General features: G+C 35.8%; 4 protein-coding genes and 2 long non-coding RNA genes across 6 annotated transcripts; 3 read left to right on the top strand and 3 right to left on the bottom strand.

Moving 5' to 3' along the window:
- Positions 1 to 7,268: 7,268 nt before the first annotated feature.
- LOC130497605 (uncharacterized) lies at positions 7,269 to 8,337 on the bottom strand. The gene is made up of 3 exons (XR_008936607.1): positions 8,006 to 8,337; positions 7,743 to 7,884; positions 7,269 to 7,645 (listed from the first exon to the last, which is right to left on the bottom strand). It is a non-coding gene; the product is annotated as an uncharacterized LOC130497605 (long non-coding RNA).
- Positions 8,338 to 8,490: 153 nt separating this feature from the next.
- On the top strand, positions 8,491 to 9,900 carry LOC130497604 (uncharacterized). Its single transcript, XM_056990541.1, has 2 exons — positions 8,491 to 8,643; positions 9,339 to 9,900. Exon 2 carries the CDS (start codon positions 9,394 to 9,396, stop codon positions 9,697 to 9,699), a length of 306 nt encoding a protein of 101 aa, XP_056846521.1. The 5' UTR covers positions 8,491 to 8,643; positions 9,339 to 9,393; the 3' UTR covers positions 9,700 to 9,900.
- Positions 9,901 to 11,367: 1,467 nt separating this feature from the next.
- LOC130498014 (cytochrome P450 709B1-like) lies at positions 11,368 to 11,979 on the top strand. The gene is made up of 2 exons (XM_056991345.1): positions 11,368 to 11,478; positions 11,554 to 11,979. Exons 1-2 carry the CDS (start codon positions 11,368 to 11,370, stop codon positions 11,977 to 11,979), a joined length of 537 nt encoding a protein of 178 aa, XP_056847325.1.
- An 85-nt stretch (positions 11,980 to 12,064) lies between these two features.
- On the bottom strand, positions 12,065 to 14,166 carry LOC108814846 (uncharacterized). The gene is made up of 8 exons (XM_018587476.2): positions 13,925 to 14,166; positions 13,764 to 13,823; positions 13,643 to 13,684; positions 13,300 to 13,565; positions 12,984 to 13,215; positions 12,782 to 12,897; positions 12,539 to 12,697; positions 12,065 to 12,440 (listed from the first exon to the last, which is right to left on the bottom strand). The coding sequence occupies exons 1-8, from the start codon at positions 14,034 to 14,036 to the stop codon at positions 12,201 to 12,203; spliced, it is 1,227 nt and encodes a 408-aa protein (XP_018442978.2). The 5' UTR covers positions 14,037 to 14,166; the 3' UTR covers positions 12,065 to 12,200.
- A 429-nt stretch (positions 14,167 to 14,595) lies between these two features.
- LOC130497905 (somatic embryogenesis receptor kinase 1) lies at positions 14,596 to 18,577 on the bottom strand. Its single transcript, XM_056991156.1, has 11 exons — positions 18,073 to 18,577; positions 17,412 to 17,544; positions 17,265 to 17,336; positions 17,012 to 17,155; positions 16,842 to 16,913; positions 16,683 to 16,754; positions 16,485 to 16,597; positions 16,248 to 16,379; positions 15,810 to 16,151; positions 15,345 to 15,739; positions 14,596 to 15,259 (listed from the first exon to the last, which is right to left on the bottom strand). Exons 1-11 carry the CDS (start codon positions 18,146 to 18,148, stop codon positions 14,945 to 14,947), a joined length of 1,866 nt encoding a protein of 621 aa, XP_056847136.1. The 5' UTR covers positions 18,149 to 18,577; the 3' UTR covers positions 14,596 to 14,944.
- LOC130497906 (uncharacterized) lies at positions 17,553 to 18,893 on the top strand. The gene is made up of 2 exons (XR_008936937.1): positions 17,553 to 18,117; positions 18,613 to 18,893. It is a non-coding gene; the product is annotated as an uncharacterized LOC130497906 (long non-coding RNA).
- Positions 18,894 to 18,967: the final 74 nt, after the last annotated feature.

Genomic DNA, 18,967 nt, shown 5'->3' with positions numbered 1-18,967 from the left:
ATCTTAGATAATGAACCTAAGAATAACTATTTTAAATTTAGTTTGAGGTAAATAATGCCAAAACATAATTCTATTCATTTTGCGATTCTTATGTTTATAGTCATACGATTCATACCTTCATTTTCATCGTTCTACATGTCAATTTGGCTATACAGTATTAATTTGAATATGTCCAGTAATATTATTTCCATTTCAAATTATATGTCTTTTTGAATTTGTTTTAGTTTTCCAAAAAAATAGTTACATATATATATATATAAGCTCAAAGCTTATTATAAACAAGGTTTATTAACTAGATATCGAAACCCTAAAAGGCCTTACTTGAGTATTTAATAATAAAACAATAGATAATTTAGTCCTTTTCTTTTGTCAAAGATAATTTAGTCTTCTTTGAAGAATAAAACAAAATTCATACAGGAAATTAGACAAATGGGATAGACTAACTAAAGTTATGTTTTAAATATGGGTGTACCAAGAGTCAAGAATAGTTGAAAAACTTATCCAAACCTTTTTGACAAAAACTTATCCAAACTTTATCAACATTAATAAGTTATTAATTTACTCTTTTTACTTAATGGACAAAAGTCGTCGATTTTCTACGAACAATCCCGAAAAATCAGTGGTGAATCTAAAAAATATTTTAAGTGGGGGCAAACAATTAATTTATTAATAAAATATTTTATATTCACAGTATTTTATATCTTTTAATAAATCTAACATTTAGAAGAAAAAATAAACTAAATAATACAGCTAAAAGAGTTTTTCTATCTAAAGGAAGAAAAGAATAAACCCATGACAAAATAAGATTTAAAAAAAGATATGGGACAATTTGCTAGAACATAATTTATGGAATGAAAAGAGAAAAAAAAACAGATACCAGAAAAAATAATAGAAGGAAGAGAAGTGAGGCTAGAAAGGAAATATAACACAAGAAAAAGAAAATCAAAAAAGTAAAAAAGGAAAAAAAAATATAAGAAACATTGTAAAATTGGGGATTCGAAATTCTTTTATGTGGGGGCAGAAAGAGGTGCTTAGCCAATTAAGCTGCAACGTATATGTACGTTTGGATGCAAATAAATTTACTTGTAGTTTTAAGTGAGGGCAGCTGCACCCATGCTGTTCTACCTAGATTCGCCCATGCGAAAAACGGTCATTTCATATCAATGTATATTGATATGTTCAATTCATATCCGACTTATATGGTCGTACTAAAACATATATTAATTTTTTAAAATTTCAAATAACATAACTAATGCTTATTTCTTTGGCTAAATCATACCTTAGTCACCATATCAGTTTGCCACGTCATTTAATTTTGTTGACTTGAATGCTACATCATCTAATTTTATTGACAAAAGTGTCATGTGTGCATTTTTAAATAAAATTCAATAATAAAAATATTTTTTGGAAAACATAATTATTTATAAAATTTTATAATTTAGATAATTAAATTTTAATCTTTTAAAAGAAATATATTCGTAAATGTTTCAATTATATCATAATACAATACTTATTAGAGTTATATATGTATTGAAATAATTAAATTTAATACTAATGTTACAGTGTGTTATTCTTGATTAATTATGAGTATGTTATTTACATTTTAAAAATTTAGATTAACATCTTATAAATTTTTCAAATAAACACAGCCATGATTAATTGAGAAAAACATGACTGCAATACTAGTATTGAATTTAGATTTTTACAATACTTATATAACTTCTATAAGGAGGGTATTATGATATGATCAAAACATTTACAAATATATCTCTTGTATAAGATTAAAATTTAATTATATAATTATTTTTGTTAATTTCAGTAAATAATATAAATTTATAAAATTTACATTTTCTAAAATAATATTTTTTATAAAACAACTGTTTTTTAAATGTATATGTGGCATATTCGTTAGCAAAATTAGCTGACGTAGCATCCATGTCATCATAATTAAATTGTGTGATAGTTGATGTGGCGAGTAAAGTATGAATTGGCCAAAAAAATGAACATTAGATATGTCATATGAAATATTTGAAAATTCAAGTATGTTTTACCAAAACTATATAAGGCAGATATGAATCGAATATATCACAATATCTTGGGTATAAAATCGCCGTTTTCTCCGGAGAATCCAATCCTAAAAGGATACTCCAAAAAGAAGAGAAATAAATGTGAGAAAGGCAGTCATTTCAAGTGGTACCGAAGTCGCAGATTATAAGAGCGAATCATGTTTGTGAATTATGAGTCATCTACCTACAAATGGATAAGTTAAAAGTAGGTAACTGTTTTTACCATTTATCTGCTACGAAGACAATTGGAAAAGAAAACTTGCTTCTATGATGTGAAACAACAAAAGTTCAGTACGAAACTACGAACTGAATTGAATATCACTTGTCGATCATTTTCCCTCCTTTGTGTTGGACTTGAAGTAGTTGGTAACCTGGTATGCATACCCTTCCTAGCCGGTCCTCGTTAATAACAACAATTGCAGTTTTATTACTAAATAAGAGCATATACGATAAGTGGAACATATCGTGGTCTCTTGTATAGTTTTCATTAATTTAAAGAGAATATTAAACTAAAATAAAATAACACTTTTCTGACCCTAATATCCGAATGCCTCAAAGGACTTCCAACTAATACATAAAAATCATTCACCGAAAATCTGGGATTTTTCCTACTGAAAATCCGTTGAAGGCGTCCAAAGAAACTGGTGATCATCCATGTTAATCCACCAATGATCGGGACTCGAATCCAAGTGGCGGAAGTAACACTTTTTGTCATCTAATTAAATTACACTTATTTAATAACAGAAAAATGTTTCCAATTATTACACTTTACTTTATGGCCACATAGATATGGACATATATTAGGACCCATTTGAATATTGGAGTGAAAGTCTTTGGGTTGCACCATATATTTGGAGATTAGTCCCGGCCTCTCTATAGGCATGATCTTCTTCCGTGCTTTAACTCCAGTCACATGATATTGCAAATTATTTCGCGATAGTTCATCTATGTTTTGATTACTCTAGTTCATTTACATTTAATTTTAGAATTTTTCTGGATATATATCCGAAAATAAGTATATTTGTAAGTATAAGTAACCAATTCAATTTTTAAAACCTTTCAATATAGACTACTATATATTAGAAATTGAGATGTTAAATTAAAAATTAAAATGATGTAATATTTAAAAGAGATAGATGAAAACTGACTGTCACGAGTAGCTTCGAGACTAGTTTCTCCAATGTCATATTAAATCACACCAACATTATCTATCAAATAGAAATATGTATAGCCAAAAATCTATTCTTTTATCTTTCATCTGGAATCAAATAAAATATGTGTTTCAAGGAATCCAAGAGTCGACTGTTTTTAGTAGTCGCATGCGTGAACTCCACTAAACTGATGTGGTTCTAACGAGTCCTATTATATCCTTCTGAAAAGTATTATATATAACAAAAGTCGCCGCACATGTTGAAGAACCATAATTGTGAAATATATGTTGTCACAACCCAAAACCCTAGTTGACAACTTATGTGTGTTCTTTTTTTTTTTCCTGTATGGTCTCTTTCCAACGATTTTGGGTTTTTATTAAGAATATCAAGCTTAAAAATATACAAATTATTATGAATTATATGTTAACAACCAGAAAACCTACTTGATAACTTAATATGTTTGTTCTTCTCTTCTTTTCTCTATGATGTCATTCCATATATGTTGATGCGTTTTTATTGGAATCGCATGTCTGAAACTAAATTTTTTTTGATGTCAATGTAAGATGCTGTTATCGAAGTCTGCATTTCTTATGCATTTATTCAATTGTAAATCGGATGATGAATTTTAAATTGTTATAGTGAATTTTCACATTTGCAAAGTAAAAAAAAAAAGGGTTCCAAAATATCCAATGGAAGCATACTACGACAATGGGATATAAATTTTAATCAGCTCCATTTTTATTTTGTTCATGTGACCATGTCCATAAAATAAGAAAATGTCATAGTCGTGTATGTACCTATCTGCCATCAGATTCCCCCGAGAGATCCAACGCCAAACAAGACTACGTACATCAATGTGAACATGTCTTGATGTGGCTGATCTCTTATGGCCGTTCACCATAAATCCCTAAAATATTTGTCTCCTCTATGTTGAAATTGAAAGCTCGATCGTCATCATTTTCAAGATAACATTACCTAAATTCATATTTTCCGTTTCACTCCCTCATCTACAAGTGCTTTGTGTTCATTCTAAGTTTTTCGACCGTATATCTTTGTGTGTTAAATTCACATCTTTTAAACTAAGAAAAACAAGATTATCAAAGTTACTAGTATTAATTAGCTGAAAAATATCGAAGGAAATAAACTAGGGAGAGGAAAAACTACTACTTGAAAGAAAAAAAACCTATAATTCTTACGAAGAAAAAACTTATTTGGACTATAAATTATACTAGATACATCTGCTTTTCAATTATTTGTCACTAGAACTTGTTGGGAAAATATCAGAGGAAAAAATAAAAGGTTTCTTTTAGAGGAAAACCTAGAATATGCATAATTGAATGGAATTTGAGGGAGGAGTATATTACCATATTACATTCTAGAATTTAGTTTAGCCTTTTTCCTTGAGTTCGAAGAGAATAAAAGCCTACCAAAAAACAAGATAAACTACTTGGTAGATAGTGTAATGAATGTATTGGATAAGTATCACTCATCCTTTGATAACATTATTAAATGGGTTTGTATTAGTTTGTGGGTAACATTAAGCCCCACCTTTAAAAGTTAAAAGAATGATACATAAAACCCATGCAAAATCCAAAACCCAAGAGGCATATGACTTATCAACTGTTCAGTAAAGGATGTTGAATATATATTTAGTATTTACCGAGTATTTCACTCAATCAATGTCTTTAGCAAGTATTGTCACTCCACCTATTTCTTGGATGTTGATCACCCATTTCTGGTTCGCACGGCTAGAAAGGCGTCTTGATTGGACGAGATTTCCTACTGAAAGGATTGGGATATATTGTGGGTACAGGTAGTATGATCAGTATGTGGAAGGCTACATGGCTGTCTCTTAACTGACCTAGCTCTCTCCCCTATAGGACCTCCCACGCTGGATAATAAGGACTTAAAGGTCTCTGATCTCTTTGATCCTACAACACAGTCTTGGAATCTAATATGCCATTAGACTCCAATTACCTCAGTATGAGGATCAAACTAGACTGATTATTCCAAGCTCCTTTTGTATGCATGATAATCTAGTTTGGCTCGCCTCAAAGCCTGGTTTATACTCCACTAAATCAGGATATGCGCTCAATTCTGAACTATCTAACTTAGAGTTCAGTTGGAAAGATTGCATCTGGAATGTTAAAGTTTCTCCTAAATTAAAACACCTTCTATGGAAAATCAAAAACAGTGCTATCCCAGTTGGCTCGAATCTGGCAGCAGGAGGACTCTCTGGCGATTTCAGATGCAAATGTTGTGGACAACATGAAACAAATTAACCTTCATCTCTTCTTGGAGTGCATTTTTTTCTAATCGCGTGTTAAATCTCATCCTAGCTTTTCACTCTCCATCGTCTATCAATGTCAACTCAATCACTCAACTCCTCCAGAAAAATCTGAGGATGATCTGCCTACCTTCCTTGGGACTTTCGGATGCTGCCCTGTTCCCTTGGGTCCTCTGCAAGGACTGCGAGTAATAAATTATGTTTTGAAAAATGCTCTGCTCTCTGAACATGATGTGGCTACCTTGGCTGTCAAGGAAGCTTTTTGCGCTTGGCAAAATGCTCAACAATGCAAGGCCCCTCCTCTCTCTCGCTAATTACCGGTAAGTCTAACCAATCCATTGCTCTGCCCACCGAACCTCAATGTTTTGTAGATGCAGCATGGATTTTGGTGACACAATTTGGTGGGTTTGGGTGGATCTTTAAAGACCCCATCTCTGGTGAGTCACGGTTTATGTCTTCAAACCGCAGCCATGTCGGCTCTCTGCTCTTGTTGCAGAAGCTCATGCGGTCAAAACTGCTCTCTCACATGCAGTGTCGGCATGGTTTAGTTGATCACTATCTTCAGACTCAAAAACCTTCATCTCAGTTTTGTCTTCGAAAGACAAACTTATCGACATCCAAGACATTCTTCATGATATTCATATCCTCTATAGACCTTTATTTCTATCTCCTTTAAATTTGTTCCGAGAGCTTTGCAATGTTGAGGCCGATTCTCTTGCAAAATCAGCTTTGTATGCGCTCATGAACTCTGTTTAAGCCTTTAAGTTAATGAAAGTATAGTTTGTTCAAAAAGATTTTTTTTTTTTGACGAATTGTTCAAAAAGATTTGCCAAAAAAAAAGATTGATAGTAAAATTATATTCTTTTTGTACCCTTTTTATAATATGTGAGTATCCAAACTTGAAGGTCTAACAAATCTTTTTGGGACCGGCCTATCGACAACATGTACGCCTAGATTGTTATATGTGATAAGTTAAATATCCACATAATCTGATTACAGAAATAATCACAGAAATAAATAATTCTACATAGTAAACTTCAAACCTATAATGCTTAATTAATACTTTTGGAGTCCGCCGTACCATCCGAACACAAGCAAAATTATGTTTCCTCTGTAATTTTTAGGTTTTTTTAAGAAAGAACTCTGTACTTTAGCTAATACATATGATGTTTAAAATTATACATTATAGTTCTCATGTGTTCAACTTTTACTCATTTCTCATTTCGAAATGCATTAGCAAATCATTTCTGTGAAAATATAATAATATTGATAGTTAGAAATGTCTACTTTATTTTATTTTATTATATATGATAGTTTTTTGTAATAAAATTTTCAGTTTAAATAATATTGAAATTTTATAAAAAAATAAAATATTACAATGATTGGATGATTTTCAACATTTATAAATAGAAGATATCTGTTGTAAAATAATAAATGAATTTTTTAAGAATATTTATTTTTAGAAGAAGAAATAGAAAAATACATCAGATAAGAACTTATATCTAGAGTTTGTCTATTATAAATGAAAAAAATGGGAAATACATTGGAGATGATTTTAGAGTGAAATGGTTCTTAACCGAGTTTCTCTGGTGGTAAATAATAAAATTGGAAGCGGTTAATAATTGGCGTAAGAGCATCCGCAATGGTGGATTCACCATGGGAGTCCTTAAGAATTTTAAACTAATTTTTAAGTTAATTTTGTTTTGTTTGAATAGTGAAGGACTCGAATCAAAAATATATGTTCAATGGTGTATTCTAATTTGAAGTCCTTAATATATAAAGAAAGTCTTAGCATATATGGTTCCACGGGAATTACATCGAAAATGTGAAAATGGTGAGCCATATCCAAAATCACTTGCTAAATTACGACTAACTTGGGCAAGTATATCAGTCATCAAATCACTGGCATCAGCGTCACCATGGCCTAAAACACGCAGGAGCTTAAGTAACCGTATGTGAAGAAAAGGATCTGTTATTCCTGCAACATCATACTCTGGCTGATATGCGCTATTAGTAATATCGTGCATAGTTCATAACAAAGTTGAACTCCTGTTATAAGAACCCCATGATGCTTTTCTTTCAGCAAGGAAGAAGCAGCATTTACAAAGTTCTCTGCAAGATCTAGAGGAGCAAAGTGCCGCCTACATATAATAAAACATAAATGGTCAAAGAAATGAAGGAACAGAACCAACAGCCTCAAGCTCCATCAAGCATTATATATGAACTAAAAAACTTCACCTTCTTACGGATGTTATGGTCACGAATCTGGATCAATCTCTCTACTTCAGGCGCAAGATCACGAGCCATTTCTGCAGAACAATTATTCCCTAAAGCACAGAGTGCGAGCCCTACAAGATACTGGTTCCTGTGGTTAAGATCTCTGCACGTGAGTTAAGGCTAATCTGGAACAAATCTACCACTCATCACAGCAATGCAACCCAATATACACTTAGTTCTAACTTTTTCACTAACACTGAGAAAGAATCTATATTAAAGGATACTGTTTTAATGAATTCGTGACGAGCATCAACACTTCCTGCCTCTCATCAAGAAGCAACATCAGCCCGAGATAACCAAATGTCCCTAACACTGAGAAAGAATCTATATTAAAGGATACTGTTTTAGTGATCTGATCATGTCCCTGAAATTCAAATCCACATATATAACTTCAGAATCATACAATACAATTACGAAGAAAGGAGAAGAGGATCTAATTACCTTAGACGAGTACCGGAAAAAATCGAATTCATGATTGGAATCTAATCAAAGACGAGAGATCAAAAAGAAACTGAGATTTGAATTTGGATGAACAACGACGCAATCAGGACAAAACCCAGAATTTTTTGATCGGAAAAAGCAGGGAAAAAAAAAACACAGCGGCGAATCACAAACCCACACCGAAACCAATCAGGCCTTGCCACGTTGTTAAGGATTCGATCCGTAAATCACTAAGTTGGAGTCACCCCTCTCCACGCGGGAAAACTCGCTTGTGGCGGCGCGTGTCGCAGTAAACTTAGCTAAAAAATGCCTAAAAGCCTATAATAATAATAATCGAACCGCGACTCAGCTTCTGGGTCTTCGCATCATCGCCACGAGGCTTTTCTTCTTCTTCTTCTTCATCTTCGAGAATCTCTCCAGGGTAAGCTTCTGCTCTCCAGATCTCAAATCTCCGTCTCTCTCTCTCTAACATGCAATTTGAATTGAATTTTTATGGATCTTTCCATAAAGATGACAAATTTATCACCAATGTTGTATATCTAGGAGGTTGAATTTACTGTTTAGGGTTTAGGTGATAGACATTGATTCAGGCTAAGTTAAAGATTGAGTCCTTAGGTCTCACTTTGGCTTTCTTTTGGTGCTGTGAATTGATTCTAGTCTAGATGATGACTCTTGTTATGTACATGTCTGAGTATATAGTTTTGAGAGCTATTACTAGCTACTTATGTCATGAGCTCTTAGTTGATGGAAGTAATGAGCTTTTTTTTTTGTCTTTGTTTCTTTATCTTACTTGCTTGTTGTGGTTCCTGAAAATTCATCCTCGCCATGATGTTTTTATTGATTCTGTGTCAATCAGACAAGAGTTCTGGTTGAAACGTGTCAGATTTTTGTGTATACAATGAGCTTAACATGGGTCTAGATAGAGGAGTTTACTTCTTCTTGTTAGTGAAAATCATCCTCGAGAAGAAATTGCCATTATCTTGTTATTGATGTTGTGTCACACTAGACTAGAGTGCTGCTTAAAACAGGTCACACTTGTTTATATAATTAGCTTGTCATGGGTGGGTCTTGAGGAGTTTATTTTTCTGAATTGATTTTGCATTTGTCGAGATGCAGGAGTCCTAAAGAACCAAGTAGTCTTTCTTGTGTATCAAAGCCGCACACAAGAAGAATGAGCTTTGCGTGTCTCGTGTGTCACAGTGTAGAGAGCCCGTCCCACTCCTTTAGAAGCTACTCCGTGTCTAGCTCAGACAATGAAGGAAGATGCTCTGTGATCGCGAGCTGCCTCACCAGGAAATCACTCATTCAAGCTGCAAGGTCCAACACTTTCCCTGCTTCATCATCCTCAAAGGTAACCCCACAACCCAATTTCCAGGCAGGTGATCTTATGATAACACAAGGAGCCTCGCCAAGGTTAGTGCGGAGCCGTGCAGGGAGAAGAGACTGGAACTTCATCGAAATCGAGGCAGGGCTTTAAAAAAGTTCAAATCTGACTCTCTTCTCTGTAGACTAGTGTTAGTTTGTTAAATCTCCACTACAACTCAATGTTCATCCTCAGGTGATCGTACCAGTCTTCTGAGTTCTGTTCAATGATCTTACATTCATCACTTGTCAAATTTTGTTCTGTTCTCACTACTTTATAAAACCAATAAATCTATGAAATTATCTTTCGTGTTTAGGACCGTTTAGTTTGGTCCATATTATATGAGCCTGAGCTGGATATGTTAACATGTCATTGTCAAGACAATCTATTCGGATTTGTGAAATAACTAATGTGAATGTTCGTTCTTTAATTTTTTTTTATTATTATTCAGAAGTAACCAAAATACTAAAGTTAAAGAAAGTGGATAGTTCAGTCTTACCATAATCACCTATAATATAAAAGTGCCATCAAATGTGTATATGAAACATTACAGAGGAATAAGAGAGGTAACCTACGCTAGTTTCTTAAGAGTGCAATATTTACGAGAAGGGATCAATCATTGGTTAAATGTGTCACTTGATATTGGATATTGATATAGTGATATTGCATAGCAGCTAAAGGAGAAGCAAAAACTATTGATAATTGAAGAGTATAATGTCCACTTTTTATCTTATCCCACAATCACAAAAGCAAACTTCAACACTTAATTACACTATTCTGTAACAGAATAATTTCTGTAAATATCATATGATCATGATATATTAACAACAAATCATTTTCTAGACCATCTACTGGGATTTGCAAAATAATTATTGTGAATGCTCTTTCTTTTTTTTTAAAGTGATTCTTGTTCAAAAGTAACCTAGATATTAAAGTTAAAGAAAGTGGACAGTTAAGCATATTCTTGGACATCAGTGAATGTTGAGCATATTCTTCAACATTCAACCTAGGAGTTGAATGTTGAAGATCCCAGATGACAAGCTTCTTGTCCATCCCACCTGTTGCAGCCATAGGGATAGTAGCGGAGCTTGGTGAAAACTTCACGCATTCAACTGACTCTGTATGAGACGTCAGAGAGCTCACAACCTGTTTGGTATGGTTATGCACAAGTTAGAAGCACGCAGATCATAAGCAAGCAGATGAAGCAATGAAACAAACCTTTCCAGTGACTATATTGACAATGTGAACAGAACCGTCTTTTGAGCCACTGATAGCAAGACTGGAGTTGGAGTTAATGTCCAAGCATATTCTTGTTCATCAACGAAATATGTTTGATTATATCTACCAGTCTTTTACTTCATGCAAATTTTAAATCTTTGTTTCATCTTTTATAGAAAAAAAAACACATGGATTCATAGTTTGTATATTTAAGTAGGTTGAGTTTGGATCAATTCTTACTGGATAAACAACTAAATCATAAACTTTCTGAAGTCAATACCAAAAAGTTTAAAGCTTGTTGAAGTGCTTATTAAAAGAAATCAAGTACTGTTATTAAACACATCAAAATTTTATTGCGTATTATATTTTGAATGTTCTATTATAAACTGAAAGAGGTTATAGTTCTTAAAAATATGATTTATTATGTCACAGAAGACATAATATAATGATTTTTATCAACAAAAACAATGGTAGTTGGAAAAATCAACGAAATCATAGATGAATGCAAGACTTTTTTTCTTCGCAGGGTACGAAACTAACTCGAATCTGTTGACATGGACAACCATGTTACTGAGCTTGCACCAAGACTGGCAGGAGAAACTAAGAGACGAAGTTTCCGAAGAATGCGGTAAAGACAAGACACCAGATTCAGACACTTTCTCCAAACTCAAACTGGTAATAAAATGTTTGCTTGTGCCTGAAGGAAAAAGGGTTTCTTGCTGTTGAAGAGACTTTACTTATGTCTTACAGATGAACATGGTGTTCTTGGAGTCACTTCGCCTGTACAGTCCAGTATCATTTTTCTCCAGAGACGCAACAAAAGATCTGACGCTAGGGCACCTGAAGATCCCCAAGGGCACAACAATAGTCTTCCCTCTTATGAAGATGCATAGCGACAAGGCCATTTGGGGATCAGACGCAGACAAGTTCAACCCCCTGCGATTTGAAAACGGCGTTTCCCGTGCCGCTAAACACCCAAACGCTCTCCTCGCCTTCTCAATGGGACCAAGAGTTTGCATCGGCCAAAACTTTGCAATGATGGAAGCCAAGATCGTGCTCACCATGATCCTCCAGAGGTTCAGGCTTAGCCTCTCCAGCGAGTATAAGCACTCTCCGGTTGATCACCTCACTTTAACTCCTCAGTACGGCTTACCAGTAATGCTTCAGCCTCTCTAAGCCTATGAGCCATGCTTTAAGCCTCTTTAAATTATGTGTGCTGCTTAACTAAACTGTTATGTGCTAATTGATATTTGCTTATCACTAAGGAAAAAACAAAACTATCAAATATAATTGAAAAGTAGAATGTTTTACATCTTTATCAGTAATCAATCACACATGTCCGAACCAATAACAAGAGGTAATAAATAACACTTATGTTTAAGTGTTCAATCACTTGCCTATTCCATTTTGTTTTGGAACTCAGATGTGTCATAGACACGAGCAGTGTTGTCAACAGAGACAGAAACAATGAAGTCGGTGTTGGTGGAGACTGAGATGGCTTGGACTGCATCCTGGTGGCCATGGTAGGTGTGGACGCAGTTTCCTAATAAGCTGTCCCAAACGCTCACTGTGCCGTCGGCACAGCCTGTGGCTAAGTACTTTGAGGTTCCTATCCATGTCACGCATGTCACACCTTCCTGTAACCAAAAAAATAGAGAAGGGCTTGTTGTTTAACATTCCAATCTCTGTTTTGTATTCTATCTCATAAGAGAAACTACAAGAGTTAGGGTTATACCGCGTGCTCGCAGATGAACCTAGGAGTTGAATGTTGAAGATCCCAGATGACAAGCTTCTTGTCCATCCCACCTGTTGCAGCCATAGGGATAGTAGCGGAGCTTGGTGAAAACTTCACGCATTCAACTGACTCTGTATGAGAACTCAGAGAGCTCACAACCTGTTTGGTATGATTATGCACAAGTTAGTAGCACAACATTTGACAATTGAGATGATACAGATCATATAAATCAATAAAACAAACCTTTCCAGTGACTATATTGACAATGTGAACAGAACCGTCTTTTGAGCCACTGATAGCAAGACTGGAGTTGGAGTTAATGTCCAAGCATATCAACCCTTCAGTATGATACGGATGACCTACATGAAAATCAAAGATTAGGGTTCCAAAACTTAGTGTACATTAGTAACATGTTAAACCCATAGAGGAAGTGACTTTCACTTGCCTTTAACCACATGAATGCTTTCACAAGTCTTCGGGTTCCATACTATCAGACTAGCATCATCAGAGCCAGTACAGATTAGTTTACCGTCAGGAGTGAAGTCACCGCAAGTGACGCTCTGATTGTGACCAGAAAACATATTAAGATAGGCTTCTTTATCAGCATTCCACATCCACATAGAACAATCTTCTGATCCAGCCAACACAACGTGTCCTCTCGGATGCCACTTCACCCACTGACAAAACAAAAACAAAAAATCACACAGTTAAGTATACAATCTTGTGGACTTATTAATCATCAAGGACAAAGTTTTTATAACCTCGATGCCACCACCAGGTCCGTCCAAAACACATTTCAAAGTCCCAGACGATGCGTCAAAGATCTGAACGACACCATCCAGCCCACCAGAGGCAACTAACTGTCCATCGTAGCTAAAAGCTAGAGAAGAAACAGAGTCTTTGTGACCTAGAAGCTCGGCAGCCCAGTCTCCGTTGCCGATTTTCCAGAGAAAGGCTTTGTCATCTCCACCTCCGGTTGCTACTAGGGTGGGGTCTAAAGGGCTACATGCCAATGCATAAAGCTCACCTGTGTAAGAAAGAAAAACAAAATGTTCTTAGCAAACGTTTTGAGGTGATAACAGAATGATAAAAGTGGGTTTATACCTTTGTGACCAGTGAATGTGTGAATGGAGTCATCGTTTTCATCTGCAACCATACAAAAGAAAACATAAACTTACAAGAAATGTTGTAAAAACACTAGAGGTGGTGATGAGTCAGTCATTACCAAACACTTCATCATCATTGTCGTTGTCATTACCATCCTCATCATATGCGTCAGGAAGATCTGAATTTACAATTACAAGAGTCTCTCACATACGATTAAAAGGATACAACTTTAAGAAGGAGAGAGAGAGATGAATGAATATGGAAGAAAAAAGGAGAAACCTTCTCCGTCGACGTCGATTTCATGGAGGACATCGGATTCACCGAGGAAAACGTCTCCCTCGTCTTCTTCCTCTTCTTCCATTGATTGATTATTCATATCTGCGTTACTCATCTTCTCCTCTCTTACCACCGAGTTTTTACGGCCACCACGATGAAGAAAAGAAGAGACAGACGCGATGAGACAGCGGAGAGGGATGCTTGACGTGTCGCGGCGATAGAGAACAGAGACAGACTACAAAACCCTTGTTTCACCTCTTTTTCTGTTGTGACAAAAAGCTAAAACCCTTTTTACAAAACAACGTCGTTTCACTTGTGAGACGATAAAACGATTAGTCAAGAGAAAATAACTAAATGACGTCATATTTTGGAAATACGCATTTTTGGATAAAATATTCAAACTAATTTAAAATATTTAACAAGTTCCAAAATGGTTTATAGCAAAAATAATTCTGAACAACATTTTATTCGATATACAGTACGAAGAACCAACCTGAATTGAAACAAAATAACTAAATTTAGAACTAGATTACAACTCATAAATCTTCATATAGTTCCTATATTTTTATATTAAAAATATTCAAACTGAACTAGAACAAGCCTGGAACAAGCTGTAATGAATATTTGACTAAAACAAATATTTATACATTTAATTTTAATTATATCTAAAAATATTTAAAAATGAATTATCTAAAATTATCCAAATTTGGGAGCAACATGATAACAAGAGCAGACTGACCCAAGGTAAGGCAGGTTAGGCACGAAGGCTTCTCAGATGCCCACCAGAACCACCAGACCAATCTTACAAAAATATACACATTGTTCTTCCATAAAATCAGACAAATCTTACAAATCCTTAACTAATGATTTTTTTCTTTCCTTTTATAGAACCGTAGCACAACTTTCACAAAATCACATATCTTTTTCAATATTAAAAAACAACTTGTAACAAAAGCTACCTAACCTTATAAAAATCTGACTTTCTGTTCCCTCTCAAATAGTTTATTTTCCTGTGGGGGTTGGTTACCTAGGACCAGACAACTCAACAGCATGCAAATTGTAAGTAGAATCAACGATCCAATCAGAGTGAAGATTAGGACTCAAATCAACATCTTCCCTCAATATCTCAACTTTCTGCCACTCATCCCATCTCTCCGCAAGCCCATCTCCTTCCAGCATCCTCACAACCTCCGACATCTTTGGTCTTTCCATAGGCGAGCCTTGCGTGCAAAGCAACGCCACTTGTATCACCTGTTCCAGTTCCCTCTCCTCATAGTTCGTCTGAAGATCAGGATCCACCAACATCTCCAGCTTCTTCTCCTTCAACAACCCTTTCACCTTTAAACACACACAAAACATAAAAAAAAAAAAAGTTAGCACCTTTCAACAAATAAATGAAACCTAAAAAGTATAAAACTTTTACCCAGTCAAGCAACATGACGTCATCGTCGTTAGCTAGCCTAGCGAGATCAAAGGCTCTTTGTCCTGTGATGAGCTCCAAAAGCATGATACCGTAACCGAACACGTCTGTTTTCTCTGAGGACTTTCCGGTTGAGAGATACTCAGGAGCGATGTGGCCTATCGTGCCACGTACCGCTGTTGTCACGTGAGTGTCTTTGTAGTCCATGAGCTTCGCTAGCCCGAAGTCACCAACAACCGCTTCGAAGTCCTCGTCTAGTAGAATGTTCGCTGCTTTCACGTCACGGTGGATGATCTTAGGGTCGCAGTGGTCGTGTAAGTAAGATAAACCACGAGCTGAGCCTAGTGCTATTCTCTTCCTCGTTGGCCAGTCTAGTGGAGGCTGCGACGGTGGCCTCTCTGCGTTTGGTTGGTTATGAATCCATTAGAGAGAAGAACAAAACATTTAAAAGATGTTTTTTTTAAATACCTCTGAGACATGAAGCGACGCTTCCATTGGCCATGTAAGGATAGACAAGCAGTCTCTCCGTTGGTGTCATGCAGAAACCTCTTAATCTCAAGAGGTTTCGATGAACAGCCATGCTTATCATCTCTACTTCTGTTTGAAACTGAAGCTCCCCTCCTGGAGTTCGTTCTTCCTTGAGTCTCTTGACAGCAACGAGAGTTCCGTCTGCTAAACGTCCCTTGTAGACTTTCCCGAACCCTCCTCTTCCCAGTATGTTCTTGTTGCTGAACCCGTCGCTCGCCACTTGTAGCTCCCGCAGAGAAAACCTCTTGAGCTGTCCAAGATGAACCTCTGGATCCTCTTCGGCTACACGCAGAGAGTTTAAAGTTAAAAACTTTTTGTTTAAAAAAGAGAGCTTGTTGTAGCATCAAAAGACAGAGTGACTTTCTCTATTAAACTCACCAGGCACGTCGAAGAAGATATCGTGTGGCTTTCTTCGACGCCACCAAGCAAAGGCTATTGCAGGAGCAGCAAAAAGCAAAGCAGCACCTGCAGCAACTCCACCTGCTATTGCTCCAGTTAGACCGTACCCACCTGTATAATCAAATATCAATTTGTTTAATAGGCAAGATTGTTTATATGAGAAAACCAGCCTAGTGAGATCTCATCTTCTGTTTTCTATCAAGAGGGGCAACTTACTGGGTGTGGAAACTGGAGGAGGTGAGATAAAAGGCGGAGGAGGAGAGAACGGGGGAGATCCAGGACATGGGCGGCTTGTAACAGGTCCACAGAGGTCTAAGTTATTAGCAAAACTGCACAAAGAAATGAGAATTTCAATCGTCAATACGGTTCAAACACATATAACTGATAAAACCAGTACAAGATAAGAAATATAACCTTATGGGTGTGAAGAGTGAGAAAGAGCCATTGTCAGGAACCGAACCAGAGAGTTGGTTATTAGACAGATCTCTGCAGTTGTAGTATACATCAAAACTATAAGGCATTTAACTCCATACAAACCAACTGAGGAAGGCAGACATAAATGAGAAGACTCACAAGACTTGAAGGGTGGTGATATTGGTCAATGACATGGGAATAGAGCCACTGAGAGTGTTGTTGTTAAGCCGGCTATTCTTGCATGAAAATTTAAGCAGAGAGTCAGAAACTGTGACTACACCAAGATTAAACAATTACTGTGACTGAGAAGGTAAAGCAATAGTACTCACAGAAACCTAAGCTTTGAAAGCTTTCCCAGTGATTCAGGAATGGGACCAGTGAAGCTGTTTAGGTAAAGATCCAAGCTCACTAAGTTTGTCAGGTTGCCAAGATTACTAGGAATAGGGCCAGTTATGTTGTTACTGTAAAGCTCCCTGTCAAAGAAAGTAGGAAGAAGATTTAGACTACAATTGGTTTCTCTGATATCAAACTATTGGATTTGATTTTTGTTTTAATACAATGTTTGCATTAAGTGTGACTTACAGATACTGCAAGTTCTTGAGCACACCAAGCTCTGGAACTAAATGGCCAGACAACTCTGCATTCCCCAAATCACTGTGAAAAAAAAAGAAATAACAAAGTCAAAACAAAAATTGAGAAGAGAGGGGGTTAGTAAGCAGGAAGATTTACACTCTTATGACGCTGTTCTCGTTGTTGCAAGTGACGTGGAACCAAGTGCAAGGATTGACAAGCGTAGGATCCCAGCTCTGCAAGACATTGTTGGGATCAACTAAAGTGACCCTCAAAGTATGCAATGCATCACCTGTAACAATAAGCACAAAAAATCTAACAAGATTAGCATCAAGAGAACTAACCGAGTAGGTCTCTTAGACAAGATTAAAAGACTAATAACGACACAAAGTTTTGATATAAAAATCTAAAACAAAGGAAGCCTATCAAAGACCGTTTGCATCAACAAACATCAAATCTTAAGCTGTGCATAGCTCCAAGATCCAACCACCACAGAACAATACAAGCTTCAAGCTGTTACACATAGTAGTCTCTAAGAGCCAACTTACACCAAACTTTTTTTCAGCAATAGTGGATGTGAACAAGAAAAAGCAATAGTGGATTCACTGTAATACCCACTAAAAGTCTAAACATACAAACAAACACCATCATTTCACAATTTGAAAACAATGAACAAAACTTTTCCAAACACACAAAAATTCCTCATGTAATCCACAAACTATAACCATTTTCAAAATCAAAATGCAGACCCTATGATAAGAGAAGATTCACTCCAACATAACCAGTAAAGAAGCAAGAGCGTTGAGTAGCTACAACAAACCTTCAAGATTAGCAGAGGCAAGCCAGGGCAGTAAGATGAGTGAAAGTAAGACAAAAACCACATGAATCTTCTCCATTTCCGACCAGATTTATCTCTTCAGATCTAGCATCAACCCTACAAAACCTCAACTCAAAATCAAATCCCTAATCAACCCATTAGCTGAAACACTGAGCAGAAAGCAAAAGTGCTAAACTTTCCGGCCTTCCTTTCGTCTCCACACTCTCACACACTCCCTCTCTCTCTCTGTCTCTTTATCACTTGGAAACGAAAGTTTTGTTTTTTAAGATAAAGTTCCAAAGGAAAAAGATTTGAGCTTTTTGGAGAAATAAAACGTGAAGTAATAATAAAAAAGAGCTTTTTTGTTTGTAGAAATGTTATTAACACAAGCCTGCCAAAGAAACTATCATTAGTGTTCTTCGTCCTCTCCTTTTCAATCCATCTCCTTTTATCGATTATAATAGTTTTTTCTTATATTAATAAATAAATAAAAAGTATTGTTTTTATTTGAGTTTTGATCTCAACGGGCTTTTATTTATGGAGGCATGCAGTGTGAGGAAGACGAGGAATATAGCTGCCCGGAACGGTACTGCCCGCTCTGCCCTATTTGGCAACTCAAAAAATTATGTTCGCGTGAGATCACTGAAAACGACGTCACTTGGATTTTGGGCAGTAGTTGAAGCTCAGCTCCTCACCCGTTGCTCCTGTCCTGGTCAAACCTCTGTGGGCCATTTTTCTTTTCTTTTGTTTTTCTTAATTTAAAACCATTAATTTATATAAAAAAACTTAAAAAGTTTTATTAATGGTGAAAATGAGTATATATATTTTGTAAGGGTATAGCACTAACAACTAATCTAACTCTGGACATAACTCAAATTTTGTTTGACAAAATAGCAAT

This window comes from Raphanus sativus, chromosome 7, assembly GCF_000801105.2.
Source record: "Raphanus sativus cultivar WK10039 chromosome 7, ASM80110v3, whole genome shotgun sequence".
In the NCBI taxonomy this organism is placed as follows: Eukaryota; Viridiplantae; Streptophyta; class Magnoliopsida; order Brassicales; family Brassicaceae; genus Raphanus; species Raphanus sativus.
The sequence above is the reverse complement of the archived record's forward strand: the minus strand, read 5'-3'. Positions and strand labels throughout refer to the sequence as shown.

What these genes read in the sequence shown, in the direction of transcription:
- LOC130497604 (XM_056990541.1), top strand. Translation starts at nt 9,394, where the DNA reads ATGAGCTTTGCGTGTCTCGTGTGTCACAGTGTAGAGAGCCCGTCCCAC.
- LOC130498014 (XM_056991345.1), top strand. Translation starts at nt 11,368, where the DNA reads ATGTTACTGAGCTTGCACCAAGACTGGCAGGAGAAACTAAGAGACGAA. An exon ending in CTTTCTCCAAACTCAAACTG is followed by an intron (nt 11,479 to 11,553) that starts GTAATAAAATGT and finishes TATGTCTTACAG; the next exon opens with ATGAACATGGTGTTCTTGGA.
- LOC108814846 (XM_018587476.2), bottom strand. Translation starts at nt 14,036, where the DNA reads ATGAGTAACGCAGATATGAATAATCAATCAATGGAAGAAGAGGAAGAA. An exon ending in TCAATATAGTCACTGGAAAG is followed by an intron (nt 12,698 to 12,781) that starts GTTTGTTTTATT and finishes CATACCAAACAG; the next exon opens with GTTGTGAGCTCTCTGAGTTC. An exon ending in GGTTCATCTGCGAGCACGCG is followed by an intron (nt 12,441 to 12,538) that starts GTATAACCCTAA and finishes TTTTGGTTACAG; the next exon opens with GAAGGTGTGACATGCGTGAC.
- LOC130497905 (XM_056991156.1), bottom strand. Translation starts at nt 18,148, where the DNA reads ATGGAGAAGATTCATGTGGTTTTTGTCTTACTTTCACTCATCTTACTG. An exon ending in TCACTCTTCACACCCATAAG is followed by an intron (nt 16,598 to 16,682) that starts GTTATATTTCTT and finishes TTCTTTGTGCAG; the next exon opens with TTTTGCTAATAACTTAGACC. An exon ending in TATCTTCTTCGACGTGCCTG is followed by an intron (nt 16,152 to 16,247) that starts GTGAGTTTAATA and finishes CTCTGCGTGTAG; the next exon opens with CCGAAGAGGATCCAGAGGTT.